This window comes from Apus apus, chromosome 5 (genome assembly GCF_020740795.1).
Source record: "Apus apus isolate bApuApu2 chromosome 5, bApuApu2.pri.cur, whole genome shotgun sequence".
NCBI classification, from domain to species: domain Eukaryota; kingdom Metazoa; phylum Chordata; class Aves; order Apodiformes; family Apodidae; genus Apus; species Apus apus.
This window is the reverse complement of record NC_067286.1, coordinates 66,169,524-66,188,923: the sequence shown is the minus strand read 5'-3', so window position 1 is coordinate 66,188,923 and position 19,400 is coordinate 66,169,524. Positions and strand designations below refer to the sequence as shown.

The 19,400-nt window shown below is 52.9% G+C and overlaps 1 protein-coding gene across 3 annotated transcripts in view; it reads left to right on the top strand.

Moving 5' to 3' along the window:
* The window catches only part of LRFN5 (leucine rich repeat and fibronectin type III domain containing 5), a 41,262-nt gene extending 28,916 nt beyond the window's left edge, over positions 1 to 12,346 (top strand). For 2 of the 3 annotated variants that reach the window (XM_051622284.1, XM_051622283.1), the window contains exons 2-3: positions 2,603 to 4,010; positions 4,768 to 5,723. In XM_051622284.1, coding sequence (XP_051478244.1) covers positions 2,623 to 4,010; positions 4,768 to 5,701 — 2,322 coding nt within the window. In that variant the 5' untranslated portion in view covers positions 2,603 to 2,622 and the 3' untranslated portion in view covers positions 5,702 to 5,723. Of the gene's footprint in view, positions 1 to 2,602; positions 4,011 to 4,767; positions 5,724 to 11,861 lie in introns of those variants that run through there. The other variant, XM_051622285.1, reaches the window with a different exon arrangement.
* The last annotated feature ends 7,054 nt before the right edge of the window (positions 12,347 to 19,400 follow it).

Sequence of the window (19,400 nt, the reverse complement as noted above, 5' to 3'; positions counted from 1 at the left end):
CCTGGTCGTTCCAGCCATGTGTTAAGTTTCACCTTCTAACAGTATTTCCAAACTTGTAACTGCACCTTGCTGGTTTCGTGTTAATCTTGTATAGCTCTTCAAATGAACTTGGCTGAATCTGAGCACATTACTTTAATCGCAGCTACAAATCTAAATTAGCAGTATTAAGTTAGCAAATCTAAATGAGCCTGGTGTCCCTGGACAAGACTGTCTGGGGACTCTGGCAGTCATGCTGCAAGTGCCCCGAGCTGCTGTGTCCATTGCAACCTGGTATGAGCCACATCTAGATTAGAGAAGTCCCACCTGGACTGGGTGAGGGACAGCCCGTGGCTGTGACAGTGGCTGCTGTCTGGAGGTGGCTGGCCAGGAGCCACCAGCAGGGCGTGGGGGTTGGAGCAGGGGGTTGCACTGCTGTGCTCCCTCCTCCACTGCTCAGCACCACCGTGCTCCCCAGGCCATGTCACCTGTGGGACCCCCCGGGCCTGCGGCGCTGGCACGGGCTGTAGGAAGCAGAATTGAACACGCCTGGGGTGGTTGCTCTCTGTTGCAGCCCATGGCAGCAGTAACCATCATGATTATGGTAACGGCTCCTAGCCCCACGGCTGGGACAGGCCATGCCCACCCCAGTGTACTCCACTGAAGGTCCCTTTTTTAGTTCCAGCAGAGACTTGAGAGTTGGAATCAGTAGTCATGAAAGCCTACAGCCCCTGCTGTCAGGGAAAAAAAGAGTGCTGAAGAGCAGGGTTTAGAGCAGGTTTAGGATTTGGTATTTTCACTCATCCTTTTCATAACTTTGTGTTGTCTGCTCTAAGCTTGCACAGCACTGTGGATGGCTAGGGATGGACTGGACAATAGGAGTAGTAATTATTGTCCTGATGTGGCATGTCTTTAAGTATCCCTGATGATTCAGGACTCCTGCGTACAGCTGGCTGTGAAACTGGTGTATTTGAGGTGAACTTCTTTAGTGTGTTTCTGGGATGATGATGCATCTAAGTGATCCCATCTGTGCACGCAGAGCTTCTTCAGTCCCAAAGCAGCTGAGTGCTTCATTTCCCACGCGGAGTCCCGCTGGGGTGTGTTGCTGATGCCTGCTCAAGGCCCCTCTCAGACACCTTGGAGCTTCTCCACAGACCCTCTCCCTCCAGCCCACCTGCCCCTGCCCGCAGGGGGGACGCCCAGCCCGGCGCCGCAGCCCTGCCGGAGCTTTCGGCCAGCTCCCTGATGGATGGTTTCATTTAGCTGGTGTGGGCACTGTTGTTATCTTCCTTGTTTCCACACTCCGTGAGGACCCTGGATCTGGCAATGTAAGAGATAAGGCTAATTGAACTGTCAGGCTTTCTGGGGGAAGAGAGCAGCGCTGCTGGTTGTGGCAGTTGGGGAAACAGCAGTGATCTAAAATTAGCCCGTGTTTCATTTTTATTTAGATCTGTGTAGTTGTGGGGGCTTTTCTTGTTATGTTTTGTTTGTTTGTTTTGTTGTTGTTGTTATTTTTGTTGTTTTTGTTTTATTTGCATGTTCGGGTTTTCAACAACATAAAATTAGCTGCTTCTGAGTTTATTCTGAGAATAGCATTAAGAGCTTACATGTTAGGAGGAGAAGCTATAAAGCCGTTGAATTGCCATGATTTAGAGGCTCTTGAGAGTTTCGGCTTAGCAAGTAAAGCACACGTGCAGTGTGTCTTGTGTTCAGTCCATGAATGCCATTATGGCCAAGTCACTCCAAACCATGAGTGCAGGAGCCTCTGCAGGAAAGGTGAGTGCCTGGAGTGGAGGAGCATTGCCTGGTGGGGATGGGCTCTGGTCTGGAAGTCACTGTGTACAGCTCTGGAGCCCTCAGCACAGGAGAGACATAGACCTGCTGGACAGGGTCTAGAGAAGGGCCACAAAGATGATCAGAGGCTGGAGCAGCTCTGCTCTGGAGACAGGCTGGGAGAGTTGGAGTGTTCAGCCTGGAGAAGAGAAGGCTCCAGGGAGACCTTAGAGCAGCTTCCAGTGCCTGAAGGGGCTCCAGGAAAGCTGGGGAGGGGCTTTTCACCAGAGAGGGCAGTGATAGGACAAGGGGGAATGGTTTTAAACTGAAAGAGGGGAGATTTAGGTCAGACATCAGGAAGAAATTCTTCACCATGAGGGCAGGAAGGCACTGGAACAGGTTGCCCAGAGAAGCTGTGGCTGCCCCATCCCTGGAGGAGTTCAAGGGCAGGTTGGATGAAGCTTGTGCAGCCTGGTCTGGTGGGAGGTGTCCCTGCTCATAGCAGGGAGGTTGGAACCTGAGGATCTTTAAGGTCCCTTCACCATTCCATGATTCTATGCTGAGGCTACCAGCTGCTGCCACATTGCTTTGCCGTTTGTGTATGTGTGTCTGTGTGTATATGTCTGTGTGTAAGCAAAAATGTATCTATCTCAGTTGTTCTTCTGGAAGGTGGTACAGAAGCTCTTATGTCAGGATGCAGAGAATGTCAAAGCCATCAGGTAACAAGATGTGGATGACACTCGGTTGCATGAACCTCAGTTTCATGATTTACCACAGACAGTTTGTCTTTGCTTTTTTATTACGCGATTTGCTTACCCAGCAGAGAGTAACAGATGTTTGCTCTCCCTTACAGGCTCTTGAACCTGATCTACAATGGAAAAACTGCTTTTGTTTCTGCTGTTCATTGGCATAGCAGTGAGAGCTCAGATCTGCCCCAAGCGCTGTGTCTGTCAGATCTTGTCTCCCAACCTTGCCACCCTTTGTGCCAAGAAAGGGCTCTTGTTTGTTCCTCCCAACATTGACAGGAGGACCGTGGAGTTACGGCTGGCAGACAACTTTGTTACAAACATTAAAAGGAAAGACTTTGCCAACATGACCAGCCTGGTGGACCTGACACTGTCCAGGAATACAATCAGTTTTATCACACCTCACGCATTTGCTGACTTGCGCAACTTGCGGGCTTTGCATTTGAACAGCAACCGATTGACTAAGATCACCAATGACATGTTCAGTGGGCTCTCCAATCTTCACCACTTGATACTTAACAACAACCAGCTGACTTTAATTTCTTCCACAGCTTTCGATGATGTTTTAGCTCTCGAGGAATTGGATTTGTCTTACAACAATCTGGAAACCATCCCCTGGGATGCAGTGGAGAAGATGGTTAGTTTGCACACGCTCAGTCTAGACCACAACATGATTGACCATATTCCTAAGGGGACCTTTTCCCACCTTCACAAGATGACCAGGTTGGACGTCACGTCTAACAAACTGCAGAAGCTACCGCCTGATCCTCTCTTCCAGCGAGCTCAGGTACTAGCAACCTCAGGAATTATCAGCCCCTCGACTTTTGCATTGAGCTTTGGTGGGAACCCGTTGCATTGCAACTGTGAGCTGTTGTGGCTGAGGCGCCTCTCGAGGGAAGACGACCTGGAGACCTGTGCTTCTCCCACGCTGCTGTCCGGCCGGTACTTCTGGTCGATCCCCGAGGAGGAGTTCCTGTGCGAGCCTCCCCTCATCACCCGGCACACCCACGAGCTGCGGGTGCTGGAGGGCCAGCGGGCAGCCCTGCGGTGCAAGGCCCGGGGGGACCCCGAACCAGCCATTCACTGGATTTCACCTGAGGGAAAACTGATTTCAAATGCAACAAGGTCCGTGGTGTACGACAACGGGACGCTCGACATCCTTATAACGACGGTGAAGGACACGGGCTCCTTCACCTGCATCGCTTCCAATCCGGCCGGGGAGGCCACGCAGACGGTGGACCTGCACATCATCAAACTGCCCCACCTGCTGAACAGCACCAACCACATCCACGAGCCCGACCCGGGCTCCTCGGATATCTCCACTTCCACCAAGTCGGGCTCCAACACGAGCAGTAGCAACGGGGATACTAAAGTCAGTCAAGATAAGAAGGTGGTTGTTGCGGAAGCAACATCCTCTACTGTTCTGCTGAAGTTCAATTTTCAGAGGAATATACCTGGGATACGTATGTTCCAAATCCAGTACAATGGTACTTATGATGACTCCCTTGTTTACAGGTAAGACACCCCCAGCCTGTCGGTACTGGGGCCTTGCCACACTGCCTGGTGCTGACCTGCTGCCCCCAGCCCTGGCAGCCCCTTGCTCTGAGCAGCCCCCAGCCCTGGGCAGCCCCCAGCCCTGGGCAGACCCCAGCCCTGGGCAGCCTCCTCTGCTGGAGTTAGCTGAGCAGAGCCCTGCCTGTGCCAGCAGATGGTGGGAGCCTCGAGAAAGACTCATGCAATTTTCTACTCACAAGTAGGGAAATTACCTTGAATGGTGTTATTTTTAGGTAATCCAAACGGACATCTAATTCTCTGAACTAATGTGATGGACAGAAAGGTTTTTAAGTTAGATGAGTTAAATGGGTCTTACTGCTCTCAGCTTTATGAAATCAGTGAGAAAAGTGTCCATAAAAACATTCCTGGGAGTGCTTTCAGGTGGCATCAGTGTGAGTGCAGAGGGGCACTGCACTGCTGTCTGCAATGCTCACACCCTTCCAAACTCTTTGCTGGGTAATTTCTTGTACTTTTTTGACATGGCCACTCTCATGGGGGGCTCTGCTATGCTGAGCTGTGCCAGGGGCCTTGGCAGTGACTGCCATTGCACCAAACGCTGGCAGCAGTGCTGTGGGGACAGTGAGCAGGGCTGTGGGGACAGAGGCAGGAGTGGAGGAGCTAAGCCCTGGTAGTGCTCACCACGGCCAGAGGCTGCAGCACATGGGGAGGTGTCTGTGGGTCTGCTGGGTTCGTTCACGCTGGTTTCCTTCTCCCCCAGAATGATACCTCCCACAAGCAAAACCTTCCTGGTCAACAACCTGGCAGCTGGGACTGCGTATGACCTGTGTGTCCTGGCCATCTATGATGATGGGATCACCTCTCTGACGGCCACCCGGGTGGTGGGCTGCACGCAGTTCACCACCGAGCAGGATTACGTGCGCTGCCACTTCATGCAGTCCCAGTTCCTGGGTGGGACCATGATTATCATCATTGGTGGGATCATTGTGGCCTCCGTGCTTGTGTTCATCATCATCCTCATGATCCGCTACAAGGTGTGTAACAACAACGGGCAGCAGAAGGCCACCAAGGTCAGCAACGTGTACTCGCAGACGAACGGGGCTCAGGTGCAGGGCTGCAGCGGGGCGCTGGCGCAGTCCCTGTCCAAGCAGGCCGTGGGGCACGAAGAGGGCATCCAGTGCTGCAAGGCTGCCAGTGACGGCGCGACGCCGTCGCCGGAGACCGGCTGCAGCCAGGACTCGGCCACCACTACCTCCGCTTTGCCTCCTGCCTGGACTTCCAGCACTTCTGGCTCCCAGAAGCCGAAGCGAAAGCCGGGGCCAAAGCCAAGCAGCGAGGTGCAAAGCGACGCTGCCGGCAGCATCGAGTCCCAGAACACGAACAGGAATAACTCCACTGCCCTGCAGCTAGCTAGCCGTGCCCCCGACTCGGTCCGAGGGGCCCCCACCTACAAAAGAGCACAATCCAAGCCAAGTAAGTTCCTCACTCTGCCGGCCGAGGCGTCCCGAGCCAAGCGCCGGCAGTCGCTGGGCGCCGAGCTGGCGGAGCCGCGCTGCCCCGGCGGCCGGGCCGGACTGCGCGCCAAGCGGAGCCTGTCCATGAACGGGATGCTGCTCCAGCCAGGCCTCTCTGACCTGGACGCTGGAAAAGCAACTTTCTCCAGTTCTGAGTGGATATTGGAAAGCACTGTGTGACCTGCTTTTTTTTTTTTTTTTTTTTCTTCTTCTTTTTTTTTTCTTTTTTTTAATCTTTATTTTAATGAAAAGCAAAACACCAAACATTGTGTGAAACTCCCTCTCCAGGGGAACTGGATTTGGAAGTCCACTGTTGTCTCGCTGATTAATGGCTTGTTCATGCCGGGTTCTGTATAAGCCACCCACTGCACACAGGGTTTTATTTAGTTTTCATTTGAATTTATTTAATATCAAAACCGAAGGCAACATTCAGAGATTAAAAAAAAAAAAAAAAAAAAGAAAAAAGGAAAAAAAAAAGATTAAGGGGTGAAAAAAAGCATGAAACAGCACCAGTGCCTTCCCTACTCTAGGACTGGCTTCCTGGTTCTGCAGTAGCAGAAAACAAAAGAGAGAGTTTTCACAGAAAAAGCCTTTTATAAAGGAAATTAAATTTCCTCCAAGGTAACAAATAACCACTTCTGGATCAATCAGTAAAATGATATTTTTTAAAACAGTCAGACTGTATATTTCTTTTCCGTGACAATGGTGTTGCCTTTGTTTTTAGGCAGATGCTGTACAGAAACAACAACGCTGTGTTGTTATGTTGTGTAAAATAAACTATTCACTCCGTACACCAGCCAGCCTCGCGGTGACTGCCCAGACAGGAGCTGTGCCTGGGGCCCCTGGGCACCTCCGTGGGACTAGGAGGAGGAGCAGGGTGCTGGGGCGAGGGGTCCCTCTCCCCTTGCAGGGTCCGGCTCCCCGGGGCTGGCAGCGGTGCAACAGCCAGGCTCCACCAGCGGGTCTCCCCAAGAGTGTCCCTGCCCTGCTCACGGGGCACCCTCCTTGGCCAGAGCGTGGGGGTGCCACCGCAGGGGCTTTGCCTAGTGCCAGCACTGGAGAAAACTGTCCCTTCAGCAGCAGCGACCAGGGCAGGTGTCTGCCCCTGCTCCCAGCCCATGCCAGGCTTGGTTTGCTGCTGCCCCGTTTTTCAAGCTGCCCCCTGGCAGTCCGTGTCCCCATCAGCTGCGCAGAGCGGTGCAAGGGGCTGGAGGAGCCTGCGGGACAGGTGGCAGCAGGCATGGCTGCAGCCTGCAGGCCTCCTTCGGGCAGGGAAGCGTCACTGGGGAGCGCCGGGCAGGGCACCCCGCTGTGGGGTCAGAGCAGGGCAGCGGGCAGTTTGGTCCTGGCGCCGTGGGGCAGCGTGGCAGCAGGTGGGCACGAAGCTGTTCAGAAACTCGCGGTGATGGTCGATTGGGATGATGATGGTCATCTCCTTCTTCCCTAGACTTTTTGGGGCGTATTTCTTATAAACTCTTCAGCTGTGTTTTTTTTCTCTTTAATGAATAATGGAGGGTCTGGAGGGTGGTCTCATGTTAAGCTGCTGTTTGTGGTGTGCGTGGGATAGAGTAATTTCAAGCTACTTCATAAAGACGTAAACATACAGCCATAGATGGTCGTGAGTGAAAGCCCCATGACGTGAGGATGGCACACATGCTTCTGCTGCTCTGCTCCTCCTAAAGAAAAGGCTACAATTAATATTAATGAAACTCATATGGTCATAACGTTTAAATCAGACACAGCTTTAACTCTGCAACATTGGTGTGTTCTTACATGCCAAACAAAATGTTTCTTTTGGGCCTTGTGGCCGTTAAAGGGATTGAATAGTTAAATTTTTCACCAGCGTGCTTGTTTTTTTGAGTGCAGTGTAACCCAGGCAGGTGTCTGAAGACACCCTGGCTCTCACCAGGGCAGCAGGCTGAGCTGAGAGAGGCTGTGGCAGGGAGTGTGGCAGGAAGGTCTCATGGCAGGAAGGTCTCATGGCAGGGAAGGTCTCGTAGCAGGAAGGTCTTGTGGCAGTAAAGGTCTCGTGGCAGGAAGGTCTCATAGCAGGAAGGTCTCGTGGCAGGAAGGTCTTGGAGCAGGAAGGTCTCTAGGCATCCCTGGGTCCCTGCCTCCGTGTCCCTGCAGCTCAGGGCTCAGGCCCACACCGGGTGAGCCCTGCTGCTCTCAGCCATCCTGGGTTGCTGTCTTGGCAGCGGTACCGTGTGTCGTGGAAAAACAGAGTCCGGCTGGGGGTGGTGCAAAGGACATAGAAAGAAGAGGCTGTTTCTTTTTTAGAAAGCCCTTTTACTTCTCTCGGGAAACGCAGAGACTAAAAAGGAAACAAAGCCTCAAAATTAGAACACCCGCTTCCTACTGGGTAAGTTTTTAAAAAGTAAATGTCTCCTTAGATTTCTCTGGAAGTCCATGCTCTTCTTGAGGAAATGTATGCACAGAAACTAGCTATTGAAGCAGTGCACCCTGAGAGACCATGGTGTGTTTGCCCAGGTTCTGGCAGTCTTGACATCCAAGGCACTGTCAAGCACAGAAGTGAGTCCTGCTGTGCCCCAGTGCAGAGCTGCTCTCTGCAGACACCACCTGCACTTTGCACCTGGGCATGGAGAGAGCTTTGGAGGCTTTCTGCTGAGGTATTTGTTTTAACCGTGCATTTAAAAAACATCAAATGAAAATGCTTTCTATGTTGTCTAAAATTGGATGTAAATGTGCCTAATGTTTTGTGAAAGTGCTAAAATATTAAAAGCTTCTTGGGGTTTAGGGAGGTTTGTTTTTATATTTTTAATTTTTTACTCAAAAGAATAATTTTGTAAACACTGAAGCTGAGTGTTTTGTCAACAGTGCATCTGTATAAGCTGCTTAGAAGGACCTTATGTCCCTGCGTTGGTTTAATTCTCTGCTATTAGCATAGGAGTGGTCAGACCTGGAGAGCTGCAGGTTTGTCTGCTGCAGCTTTTCCCCTGGGAGTGCACTGGCCATGAAATCTGCTGTTTCCACTGGAGTGACTGCAGCAGGACAGTGCATTTTGTTCAGGCTTGATTCACTCCAAGTGTGGAAGGCCTTATGAAGGAAGAAACTCTCCATCCTTTCCCTTCTGCAAAACCAGAGGTTGCCAACAGTTTGAGGCCCAAAGTCTTGCGTGCTCCTTGGTTGGGGTAATGTTGGGTGTCTTCAAGGTGCAGTACTGCAGCTCTTCCTCTAATGCTTCAGGAGTGAGTTCAGTGAGCCCCAGCAGAGGGTTCCCCGTGGCGGGTGGTGGGTGCCAGCAGGCAGGGCAGCCCTGGGTGTGGGGTGTCTGTGGCCAGCCGGGCGCTGCAGTCCCGGTCACCTGGCTGCAGGTGGGAGGTGCCGACCTGCCCCTCGGCATTGCCCAGCCCACGGGCCTGCCCCTGGAGATGCTTCTGGAAATAGACTGGCTGAGGTTTTAGCCATGAGATGGTGTCTTTTTTCACAAGCACCAGAGGAGGAGAAACTACTTCAGAAATTTGTTTACTCTTGTTAAAACTGCTGGCGCGTGCTTCCTCTTACCCTTTTTCCTAACCCTTTTCTCAGAGCATGCTTTGTTAAACAGGGCTGGAACAAATGATGTTTGGATGGAGAAGCAGGGCTTCGTTGGGTGAACAGTTTGTTGTGTCAGTTGTTTACTGTGCTGGTGTTTCCACTGGTGTTCTGGGCATGTTCTTTAAGGTGAATATATGGTGCTGCTCCACTCTGGATGCCAATGTGGCCGGCGTGTTCCCACTGCGTGTGACAGCCCTCCCCACGATCCTGAGCAGCCCTGTGATAACCAGAAGTGCACTGGGCAGCTCTGGCTCCATGCCCAGGACAGGGGCCTGGCCACCAGCCCATGCTGCTCGGACTGGGAAGGGCCCGCAGCCCCCTGCCCGCCCCGCCAGGGGTGGCTGCCACCGGGGCATGCTGCCTGCCCCAGGAGTCCCACCCAGGTGACACTGCCAGGCTGGCTTGTCCCCGATGGTGGCACTGATCCACCATGGAGCATGGAGCATCCCGGGCTGGTGGAGCAGCCAGGAGCTGTGATGGCCAATAGCCTTGCTGCAGCCAGTGCTCGCTGCCCGCGTGCCTCGAGAAGGTGCTGCCCAGCCCTTCTGTACCCTGACCCACAGCCTGCATCTTCCCCCAGTAATTGGGTCAGCCAGCAGAAGTAATGGTCACAGCTGCTGCCATTGCTATCACTTCTCCTCCTGTTAATTGAGACGAGCTGGAGTCTTGGAGGTCCTACTGGCAGAGTGGCAGCATCTATCAGCCTTGACATATCTCAGGAACATTTACTGTCCTTTCCAGGGTGCTGCTTGCAACCAGGGGTGTGCTATTGCTCTCCTGAAGCAGCAGTAACAGTTGCCACAAAACCACAGTGCCTTCCCCTGGTATCTTAGTGAGTGATTTTAATACTGGTCAAAGCTCTGGTTTAAAAGAAGCAAACTGTGGCAAAGTCAATAGGGTCCCACCTCCAGCAAACATGCATCCCTTATTTTCTCTTTATAAATGTGTTTCTACCTGCCTTTCTCTGTTGGGGTGTCCAGACCCAGAGCCTGTGCAGGTTGAGTACCCACCACAGCCCCTGGGTCCAGCCGGGGCTTCCTGGTCCTGATCCCTTCTGCCGGTGCCCTCAGAGCTGGCTCATCCCTCCAGGCACCTGCCCAGGGGTCTGGCTGCCACCAGCCCACCCGCACTGGCAGCAGGGCTCTTCCAGGCTGGGGCAGGTACATTGTGTTAGGCCTTGCATGTCAGGTTATATCACCTCTGCAGATAAGAAATTGCATGCCCTGTTCTGACCTTACTGTTGGGTTGTGGCTGTGGTCTTGCTCTCACAACAGGACAGACATCCATGAAACAACAGTCTTAGTGAGGCTGAAGTGGTACAGCTTAAAGCACCTACACCTCGGCATCAGTGGTACAAGACCAAGGAATGGAAGTCTTCCTGCTCTTGCTGACTGTAGAGTTCTAATGCAATTGATCACAAGATCCAGGCTCACAAGAGCCAGGCATGAAATGAAGGCTGCTGCTGTAGAAAGAAAGAAGCTTAGCTTGCAAGGAAAGAACTAAAAAGGGAGAAAAGCAAGCGTGGCACATCGCTGGCTGCAGAGAGACCCCACGTCAGAAACTTTGTCTGAAAATGAACAGAATAAGCTCCACTGGCTTTGTTGTGCTGGAAAAAGCTGTGTCATCTCTGGTTGTGTCAAGCACTGCTCTTTAGAAAGCTTTCCTGTGACAAATCTGGAAGTTGAGGCCGAGGTGGTGTGCTTAGCTTGGTGCTGAGCTGGTTTTCCTTCCGGACTGCCAGTTTGACGTGTGAGAGCCAGATTGCTTCTCCAGAGGCACCCACCGTGCTTTGTGTGCCAGCCATGCAGTCCTCTCTGCAGGGGAAGTTTCCACTGGGAGAGGGAAAGGAGGAAACAGGTAAAGACTGTGTCCTGGCCCCCGTGGTGTTCCCGGGAGGCCTGTGGAGGGCTGGCGGAGGGCACCAGCCTGCCCGCCGTGCCGGCACAGCTCCGGCAGACCCAGCCCTGGCTGCACGCGGCCGGTCTGCGGGCATTGGGGAGCTGTGACCCACAGCAGCCCAAGGATGAGTTCAGAGCATGGTGTCTAGTTTGTGTTTACATACCTCAACTGCAGCTTTCTGTGCCCTGAGGTAAGTGAAGCCGTGCTGGGGTGGCAGGGGCGAGCCGGGCTGCTGCAGCATGGCGGGGCCGCAGCGGAGCAGGCTCCTCATGGGCAGAACAGCTGCATCCCTTGGGTGCAGACGATGAGGGAGCTTGGAGCAGGGCAATCTCTCTCAAGTGTCTTCTTGCAAGCCTCACAGGCAAGGGCTGCACTCATACCCATCCACTGCTCTGCTCTGGTGCTTTGAGTTCTGTGCAAAGTTCTCGAGTGATGCAGGGTTGAGATCTCTGCCCTGGTGAAAGGCTTGGCCTCAGGGAGGGCAGAAGCAAACCTAGAAACTGGAAATTGCTCTGATTCTGCAGCACTGAGCTTTACTGGTTACTTTTTGCTTTTTCGGGAGGTTTTTTGTCATTTCAGCTTTCTCTTCAGCAGCAGCACCAAGTGCCAGTGGTGGCTGGCTGGGCCATGGGCTGGTGGTGCTGGCTGCCATTAGCCCTTCCTCCCGTTGGTCCCCGCTCTCTGTCTGCCCTGCTGGGGTGAAGGCCCAGCCCGGCAGCTCCGTGGGCAGCAGGGCAGGCACTGCAGGGGGTCTGCTTGGGCTGGGCCCCCCAGGCTGGGCCCCCAGAGCACCTCCCGGAGCTGCTGTCCTGGCCGGGGTCGGCTGAGGCTGTGGATCCTGCTCCTTCTCCCCTCACTGTTTCTGTTTTGTCTCTTTGCACAGAAGCTGGGGCCGATCCGCAGGACACCTGCCCTTCTCCAACCCCCGAAAACGTTGCCACTGAAGTTCTTACTCAGCAGCAAACAGCACAGCTCCAACTCACTGAAGGTCAATGTGTCGCACCACGCTCGCCCCAGTGAAACCCTCACTTGAAGCTGCCATCAAAGCCAAGAGGCCGTTGAGGTTGGCTGTGTTGGATAAACTTTCTTCCCCCGTTCACAGATCGCCCATCTCCCATCTGCCACCTTTAGTCTAAATACCTTTTTTTCTGGTGTCTGAGGTTTTTATAAAACTAAAAATTATGATGAAAAATCTGGTGGCAACAGCTGCAGTCCCAGTCATGTTAAATGTCACCAGTAGTGAGTTCACAGACTGTAAACATGGTAGCTTATATCACCTGAACAAATAAATGTTTTACTACAACAGTGTGGGCATGTTGGTTGATCTGGAGGGTTTTGCCCAGGGGCAGGTGTGCCTGGCTGCTGTTTGACAGGCAGAGTACCCAGCAGTGTTGTGGGACAGGCAGAGCACCCAGCACCCCATGCTGGCTGTGCTGTGCACCACTCACTCTTGTGCCCATGCCAGCCCCCACCTCAGGGCACAGCCTGGGGCAGGGGCAGCTGGGGACTCAACTGGGGCTGCTCCCCTCCTGTGGGAGCATCTCCCCATCACCCCTTGCTTTGCAAACAAGACCAAGGGGAGGGGGGTTGTCTTCTTGTTTTATTCCTCTTCAAGAATCCCCTTTGGCTTACAGATCTGCTTATAACTTCTCTGAACAGCACAGTGAATCAACCAGCTTTAATATGACTTCTGAAAAGCAGATTACAGCTAGTATAAATATTTATTGTCAGTGGGACTGGCTTCCCAAGGTCTGTGTGAAAGGCAGGAGATGGAGCTGCCCGGACATGACTCCCCGAGCCTGGCTGCTTCCCATGGTAGGGACTGGTCCCACTGGTGGCTTCTGCCATGCTGTGCAGATGATGGTTCTCGGGCTGGGCATCTCGCTGAGCATCTTGCCCAGGGTTTGCCCATCCCAGCAGGGACACCAGCATTTCCTCAGGTCAAGGCAGCCCACAGGAGTGTCTGAGCGAAGCCAGGAGTCTCACCCTTTGGGTTTCCTCTTGCACTTTCTCCTCTGATGGCTGCAGAGCCAAGAGCAGTGGCCAGGGTTCACCCTGAGGCGTTGGTGATGGGGACCCCAAGCTCACCGGTGGGGCCCAGCACCCAAGGGCTTGTGCATGTGCAGAAGACCTGGTGCCTGGCCCCACAGACCCCGGGGATAAACAGTCTGTGTTTCATCCAGTGCATGAGAATGCCATGCCAAATGGAGGCTTCAAGGAGAACAAAACACAAAGTCTGATCAGGTGTTGGACTCATCACCCCTATTCACACAGCGTGACCAGGGGTCTTTCTGGTGCTGCACATAGACTGAATTTTGTGTGGATTATAATAACAGCACAAATTGTTCTTTCCTTACTGCATTGTGTGATTTGGGTTCAAATTCTGGAAGAGGCTAAGCCCAAAATAAACTACTTTTCAATCAAACATTTAGTGGAAATTGAGTCCACAAACTCATCACCTCTCTTACTGCAGATCCAAGTGACTTCCTGGTGAAGTTACAGGAGAAGTGACCTTTCTCAGAGCAAGCAGGTGACATTCAGGTCTGCATAACAACCAGGCAGAGTGAATCCGTGACTCAGAAATGGGAGTTACAAGAAGAGCTGCTGCTTCCTTTTGACATCCTGCATCAGGCTGTGCAGCTGCTGAAACCCTTATTAAACCAACAAGCTCCAAACTCTTGCTGCACAGACCGTATCAATTCTCAGGATTTCATTTCACATTAATATCATGTTATTGCCCTCATTCAATGGCTCCAATTTCAAGCTTTCATGCACCTATCAGAGCTGCTTTTCCCTTGCTGATTCCTTTCTGTATATCCTTTTAATTAATTGTCAAGGTAAGTTCCACCTGTCAGCTCAATGTTATTTAGAAATCCAACTTTCACTGTGGCAAGAGTTGCTGAAATTGTGAATCCAATTTTGGGAAAAACCCCTGGAAAGTTTGTGGAGTGGAGCACACCAGCTGCACAGTCATGAATAGTCCTGCTGGTGGACCAGGAACAGGGGCTGCTTTGCCAGGGATGGCTTTAGAAGCATTTTATCCACATAGTCAGAGATTAGAGGAATATCATCATCATGTCAACAACACGGGCAAAAATGGCCTGTTACAGAGACCCAGAACTTGGATATTTACTGAAGAATCATGCAGATCATCTCTGTTGATAAAGCTGAAGGGAGTTCTGGCCCATGAACAGCATTTTCTTTATCCTGGTGTGCCCTGCACCAGCTGACATGGCCATAGCTCAGCATCCCCTGGCCAGCCAGGGGCATGAGGGGGTTCTGTCTGGGCAGGCAGCTGCTGTGCTCTGGGGGCTTTCCCTATGAGTGACCCCATGGGCCCAACACCCCTTCAGGCCAGTGCCTCGGTGTTCCTGCTGGTGCTCACCATAGTAAAGGAATGGATTCATATTGGAAAGTGCCTTTCTTAATAGGTTGAGAAAGGCACTGAGGAGCTGCTGGTCAGTTGGTGGTCCTGGAAAGGCAGGTGGGGATGCAGCAGCCCCTGCCCAAGGAGCCTTCTGGGGAGCTCAGGCTCCCTGGCAGCCTGGTGTGCTGCTCTCGGGGTCTGTGAAGCCAACATGCTGATGCTGTGATGGGTTACATCTTAGTGCTGTTCCAGGGCACCTTCAAGCAGAACAGCCCAGACATCACACAGCCTGCCAGCATTTGTTCCTGCAGCCTGCACGCAGCTCCTGCTGTCCTGCCACGCTCAGGGAGAGCTAGCTGGGAGTTTTCTGATTAAACCTTGTGTTCACAGAAATACACAGATTTATCATGGTCTTGTTCTGGTTTTGTTGTTCTTGGTTTTGTTGGTTTGTTGTGGTTGGTTTTTTTTTCGGTGGGGGAAAAACTAATTGAAGTGAAAAGTCCTGTTCGGAGACAAACCCTAGAGCAGCCTGTAGCAGATCAGTTCCTGGGAAGCAGGAAACCCAGATGTGACTAGATTTGCAGTGGGGATTTGAGTCTCCATTTTTCACATCTAACACAGTCATTCAATATTGCTCCCAAACTGTAGCCCCAAATCCGCACGGACATTTTCCTCTTCCTCTCTCCTCTGCTGCTGGCAGGAAGCAATTGCCTCACATGTTCTTACTGCAGCCCTGGGACAGCAGTGAGGGCTTCCTCTGCCTCAGCTGCCCTAGCTGCTCATAAAGGGCTGATGACCATTGCTGCCTCGGGGGTTTTGTTTGCTTCTCATCTCCTGCAAACTTCGTGACACTATGGAAGCACTTCCAGGCTGCACTTCCAGGTTGCCCACCTAGCCCAGGATGGCTGAGTCCTGGGGCAGCATGGAGTTAACTCCTCTGGGATGTTTCCATTACCAGAGGGTGTGCACCATGCAGGAGTCATGTGCACTGCAAGAAGGCACTTCCACAGACACCTGAACACTGTCTATTTTGCTCACATTCTAGTGCCAGTGACTGTTTGTTTATCGTGTGTGTGGAAGGCGAATACCCAAAGAACCCACTGAGTCCCAATCACTGCCGTGCTGGTAAACATCTTCCTCCCCTTCCCAATTCAGAGGGGTGATGTTGCAAGATCTGCCCACTGGTTGCTGCCAGCTCTCCCTGTGTCTGGGGCTGCAAAGGGACCTGCCCCAGCAGAGGTGGTCAGTGCACCCTTCAGTTCCCACCCAGCCAAGATATACTGGGAGGTCTGAAGCCAGTGGGAAAAACTGTGGGCCACCTTTTAAGTTACCACGATTTCCAGTAGCATTCTTCCATAAATTATTTTCTATGCAGGAAATCTGAGGTGGACTGGTTCAGCCTTGACACAAGCCATTGAGTGACAGTTGTCCAACAGGCTCCTACCAAAGACCTTCCCTGGCAACAGGACAGTAAAAAAATGTGTGAGATAAGGAGGACATGCTGCTGTCATTTGCCTTGATGCAGACATTTCACTGTTGTTTAATGACATGGCAACACCTTTTTCCAGTTATGTTGGAAATAATGCAGTCCTTTTGGAATGATTTCAGGTTACAATATTCACTGCCACATCTGCGCTCATGCTTGTGAATGGCAGTAATTATACAGCTCTGAAACATTCACTTTTTCCTAAGTGGTCTAATATTCATCTTCATTATTTAGGAGTATTCATCCCTAGAAAGTTGTCTGACCTTTCGAGTCTTAAAACGCTACTGAATTTTAAAATACGTGGAATCTAATCTGTGTCTGGGCTGATCTGCTGTCACTGTCTTGGAGGACAAATGTGGGTAATTCACTGCTGGAACTGAACCTTTCCAGAATGTTAGTGAGATAAACAGGTTTTTGTGCATTAGCATTCTGTGCCTGGCCCGTGGGGGAAGGGCAAGGAAGAGGAAGGACTCGTGGGGCAGCTCAGGCTGGATATGAAGAGAAGCCTTTGAAGGCTTATGGGATCTGTGTCTGGGGAGGTTTTCAAGAGCCCACCGGGCAAAGCCCTGAACAACGTGGTCGGAGTGCAGGGCTGGCCCCATGCTGAGCAGGGGCTGGGGCAGAGGGTCCCGGGGTCGTGTCCCACCAGGGCCATTCTGCGTTTCTGTGAGTCAGCACAGGACCAAGGGGATGGTCTTGGCCAAAGGTAATGGTTTGGTTCACTTCACGTCCAAGTTTGCTTCCCAAGGACAGTCGTGCCCTGGCCAGGGCTGCACATCATCCACTTGGGCCAAGGGAGGTGACAGAAACACCTGCAGAGGAGGGAACGGCGCTGCCTGGGGAGCATCTGGTTCCCACCTCTGTCCACACAAGTTATGTCTATGCTGTAGTTTGCAGTTGTGTGGTTTTCTTGAAAGCCAAGTACAGCACTAAGGTTTTCTCACATCACCATGTCATTGTGCTTGGCAATGGCACTACTTGGAAGCTCTTTGTGGTGATGCCAGAAGAGGTGAGTCAAGGCGACTGCGATTTTCAGGTAAAACCTTTTATCTTTTGTGCTGCAAATCACAGAACCATGGAATCCCAGACTGATTTGGGTCGGGAGGGACCTTAAAGATCATCTAGTTCCAAGCCCCTACCATGGGCAGGGACACCTTCCACTTGACCAGGTTGCTCCAAGCACCATCCAGCCTGACCTTGAACGCTTCCAGTGATGGAAGCATCCACAACTCTTCTGGGTAAAATCAGTGCTGATACATCTCAGGCCAGTTTTACAGGACCTTTGGTAAGGGTCTGTTTAAAACAAAGGGCAGCAGAAGTCTTGGTCAGAAGCAGCAGGATGGCCACCAGAGGCAAGGGGCTGGCGTGGGGCTGGGAGCCTGTCCTGGGCTGGCACAGCCTTGGAGAGTTTCTTGGGAGTCCTTCCATCTTCTCCCGAGGCCCTGCCCAGGTATGGTGTGAGTTTGGGCCTCGATCAGCAGTGCAGCAACAGGAGCAGCAGTTTAACCTGGGGTTCAGAGTGACCTAGCAGTCTGCACAGCAGTTCATGGAGGACAGGCAGCCAGAGGAGACCTGGCCCTGGGTGCAGTGACAGCCCTGGCTGGTGATGTTGGTGCTGGTAGGCTCTGCAGGGCCTTGCCAGCAGCCTGCTCTGAAGCTTCTGAAGTCACTGAGCAGTGAATGTATCTGACACTACAATTAGAGTCATCTCTGGAGAATCATTGTGCTCTGAAGCACAACTGTGAGGAGAGCTATTTTAGAATGTGCTGCGTTGTCGTTCCTGTTACTTGTGCTGGATAAACTTTCGTCTGTAACTGTTGAATAACAATTCTGCATTTTAAACAGGGTTGAAATATATTTGTATATTTTTGCTGATGTAGATAAATGTAGTGCACAAGTATCTTTTCTGTCCCTATTACTCCCTAACATTAGGTGAACAAATAACTAGTCTAGCTTGTATATGAAGATGCAGGTTATGCATCACAGTGATACAGCGGGGTGCAAATTGCAAATTATGTTTTTGACAGGCTGCAATAAAATTAACTTTAAAAATCCCCGCAGTATAGAAGAGCTGAATCTGTTTCTCGTTTGGGAATGGAGGCAGCATTATTCATCATGCACTGCCTCGGCGTGCTCTGGCTCTGCCGAGGTGCGGGTGCCTGCCCTGCTCCGGGGATGCCCCAGGGCATTGGGTGCTGGTCCCCTTCCCTGCTCCCAGCATGTCAGCAACCAGGCAAAACTATCTGATGGCATGGGGGATCAACTCCTCACTGAATGCCCTAGGTGTAGGAAACAGGAATCCAACAGATGACAGGTTAAATGCAGCAGTCAGACCTTTGCAGCCACAGGAGTGTGAAATGCTCTCTCTGTGAACAAACACAGCAGCTCTCGCTCTTTGGGAAGGTGTGAGTTCAGAGCCGGGGCAGGCTCTGGCTTCTGCTCCCCCGACAGGGCCGGGCTGGCACAGCCTCTCACCAGCCAGCCTTGCCACAGGCTGACGCGGCCATCGCTGCTCCGTGTCACCAGCGCCAAACTCTGTGCCTAGTGTCGCGACAGACGCCGTGCTGGGCAGCCGGGGAGGCCGGAGGGACAGACCCCGGGAGATGGCAGGACAGGCTCTGGGCACTCGCCCTGGGTCCTTTGCTGCAGGGCAGAGGTGGTTTCAGCCCGAGGGCTGTGCAGGAGCAGGCAGAGGGGTTGCTTGTGCAGCCTGTCCCGCAGCAGCTGCCACTGCCCTCTGCCCTGGCCCCGCGCTGCCTGGGCCAGCGGCACGGCTGGCAGCAGCCCCAGCCTGCACCCTGCCTTCCCCCCAGCCCCAGCCTGCACCCTGCCTTCCCCCCAGCCCCCCAGCCCCAGCCTGCACCCTGCCTTCCCCCCAGCCCCAGCCTGCACCCTGCCTTCCCCCCAGCCCCAGCCCGCACCGTGCCTTCCCCCCAGCCCCACAGCCCCAGCCTGCACGCTGCCTTCCCCCCAGCCCCACAGCCCCAGCCTGCACCCTGCCTTCCCCCCAGCCCCCCAGCCCCAGCCCGCACCCTGCCTTCCCCACAGCCCCAGCAGCTCCTGCTGATGGAGAAAAACGGTCTGAATGGATTTGAGCGTTTCCTAAATGCCTTGCGGGTGGAACCAGGGGAGAATGGCAGAGCAGAGACTTGCTGACAGCGTGGTGAAGGCTGGCTGTGCGCGCTTTTCCTTGTACCTTTCGACTCTGGTTTCTGCCGTAACACAAACTTCCTTTAGACAGGCTCAGGGTTCAGCCTCTGAGCAGAAATGAAATGCTGGGTGTGAATTCTTTCGGCGTGTGTTTCCCCCTTTTCTATTCTGTTGTGCTTTTGTACCCAATACCTGGTGCAAATCCGAGATGATCAGGTTTCCTAAGACAGCATTAAACACAGGTTTGTCTGCACCGCCCAGGATGACCCGCGTGGACCCATCTGAGGCCGAGCCGCACTGCCCAGCCGTGCAGGACCCCCCTGCCCGCCGCAGGGCCGCTCTCCCCGCCTCTCCCCGCGCCGGGGCAGCCCCTGGGGGCACACGGAGCCCCCCGGCCGGCCCCTCAGCCCGCGGAGGCA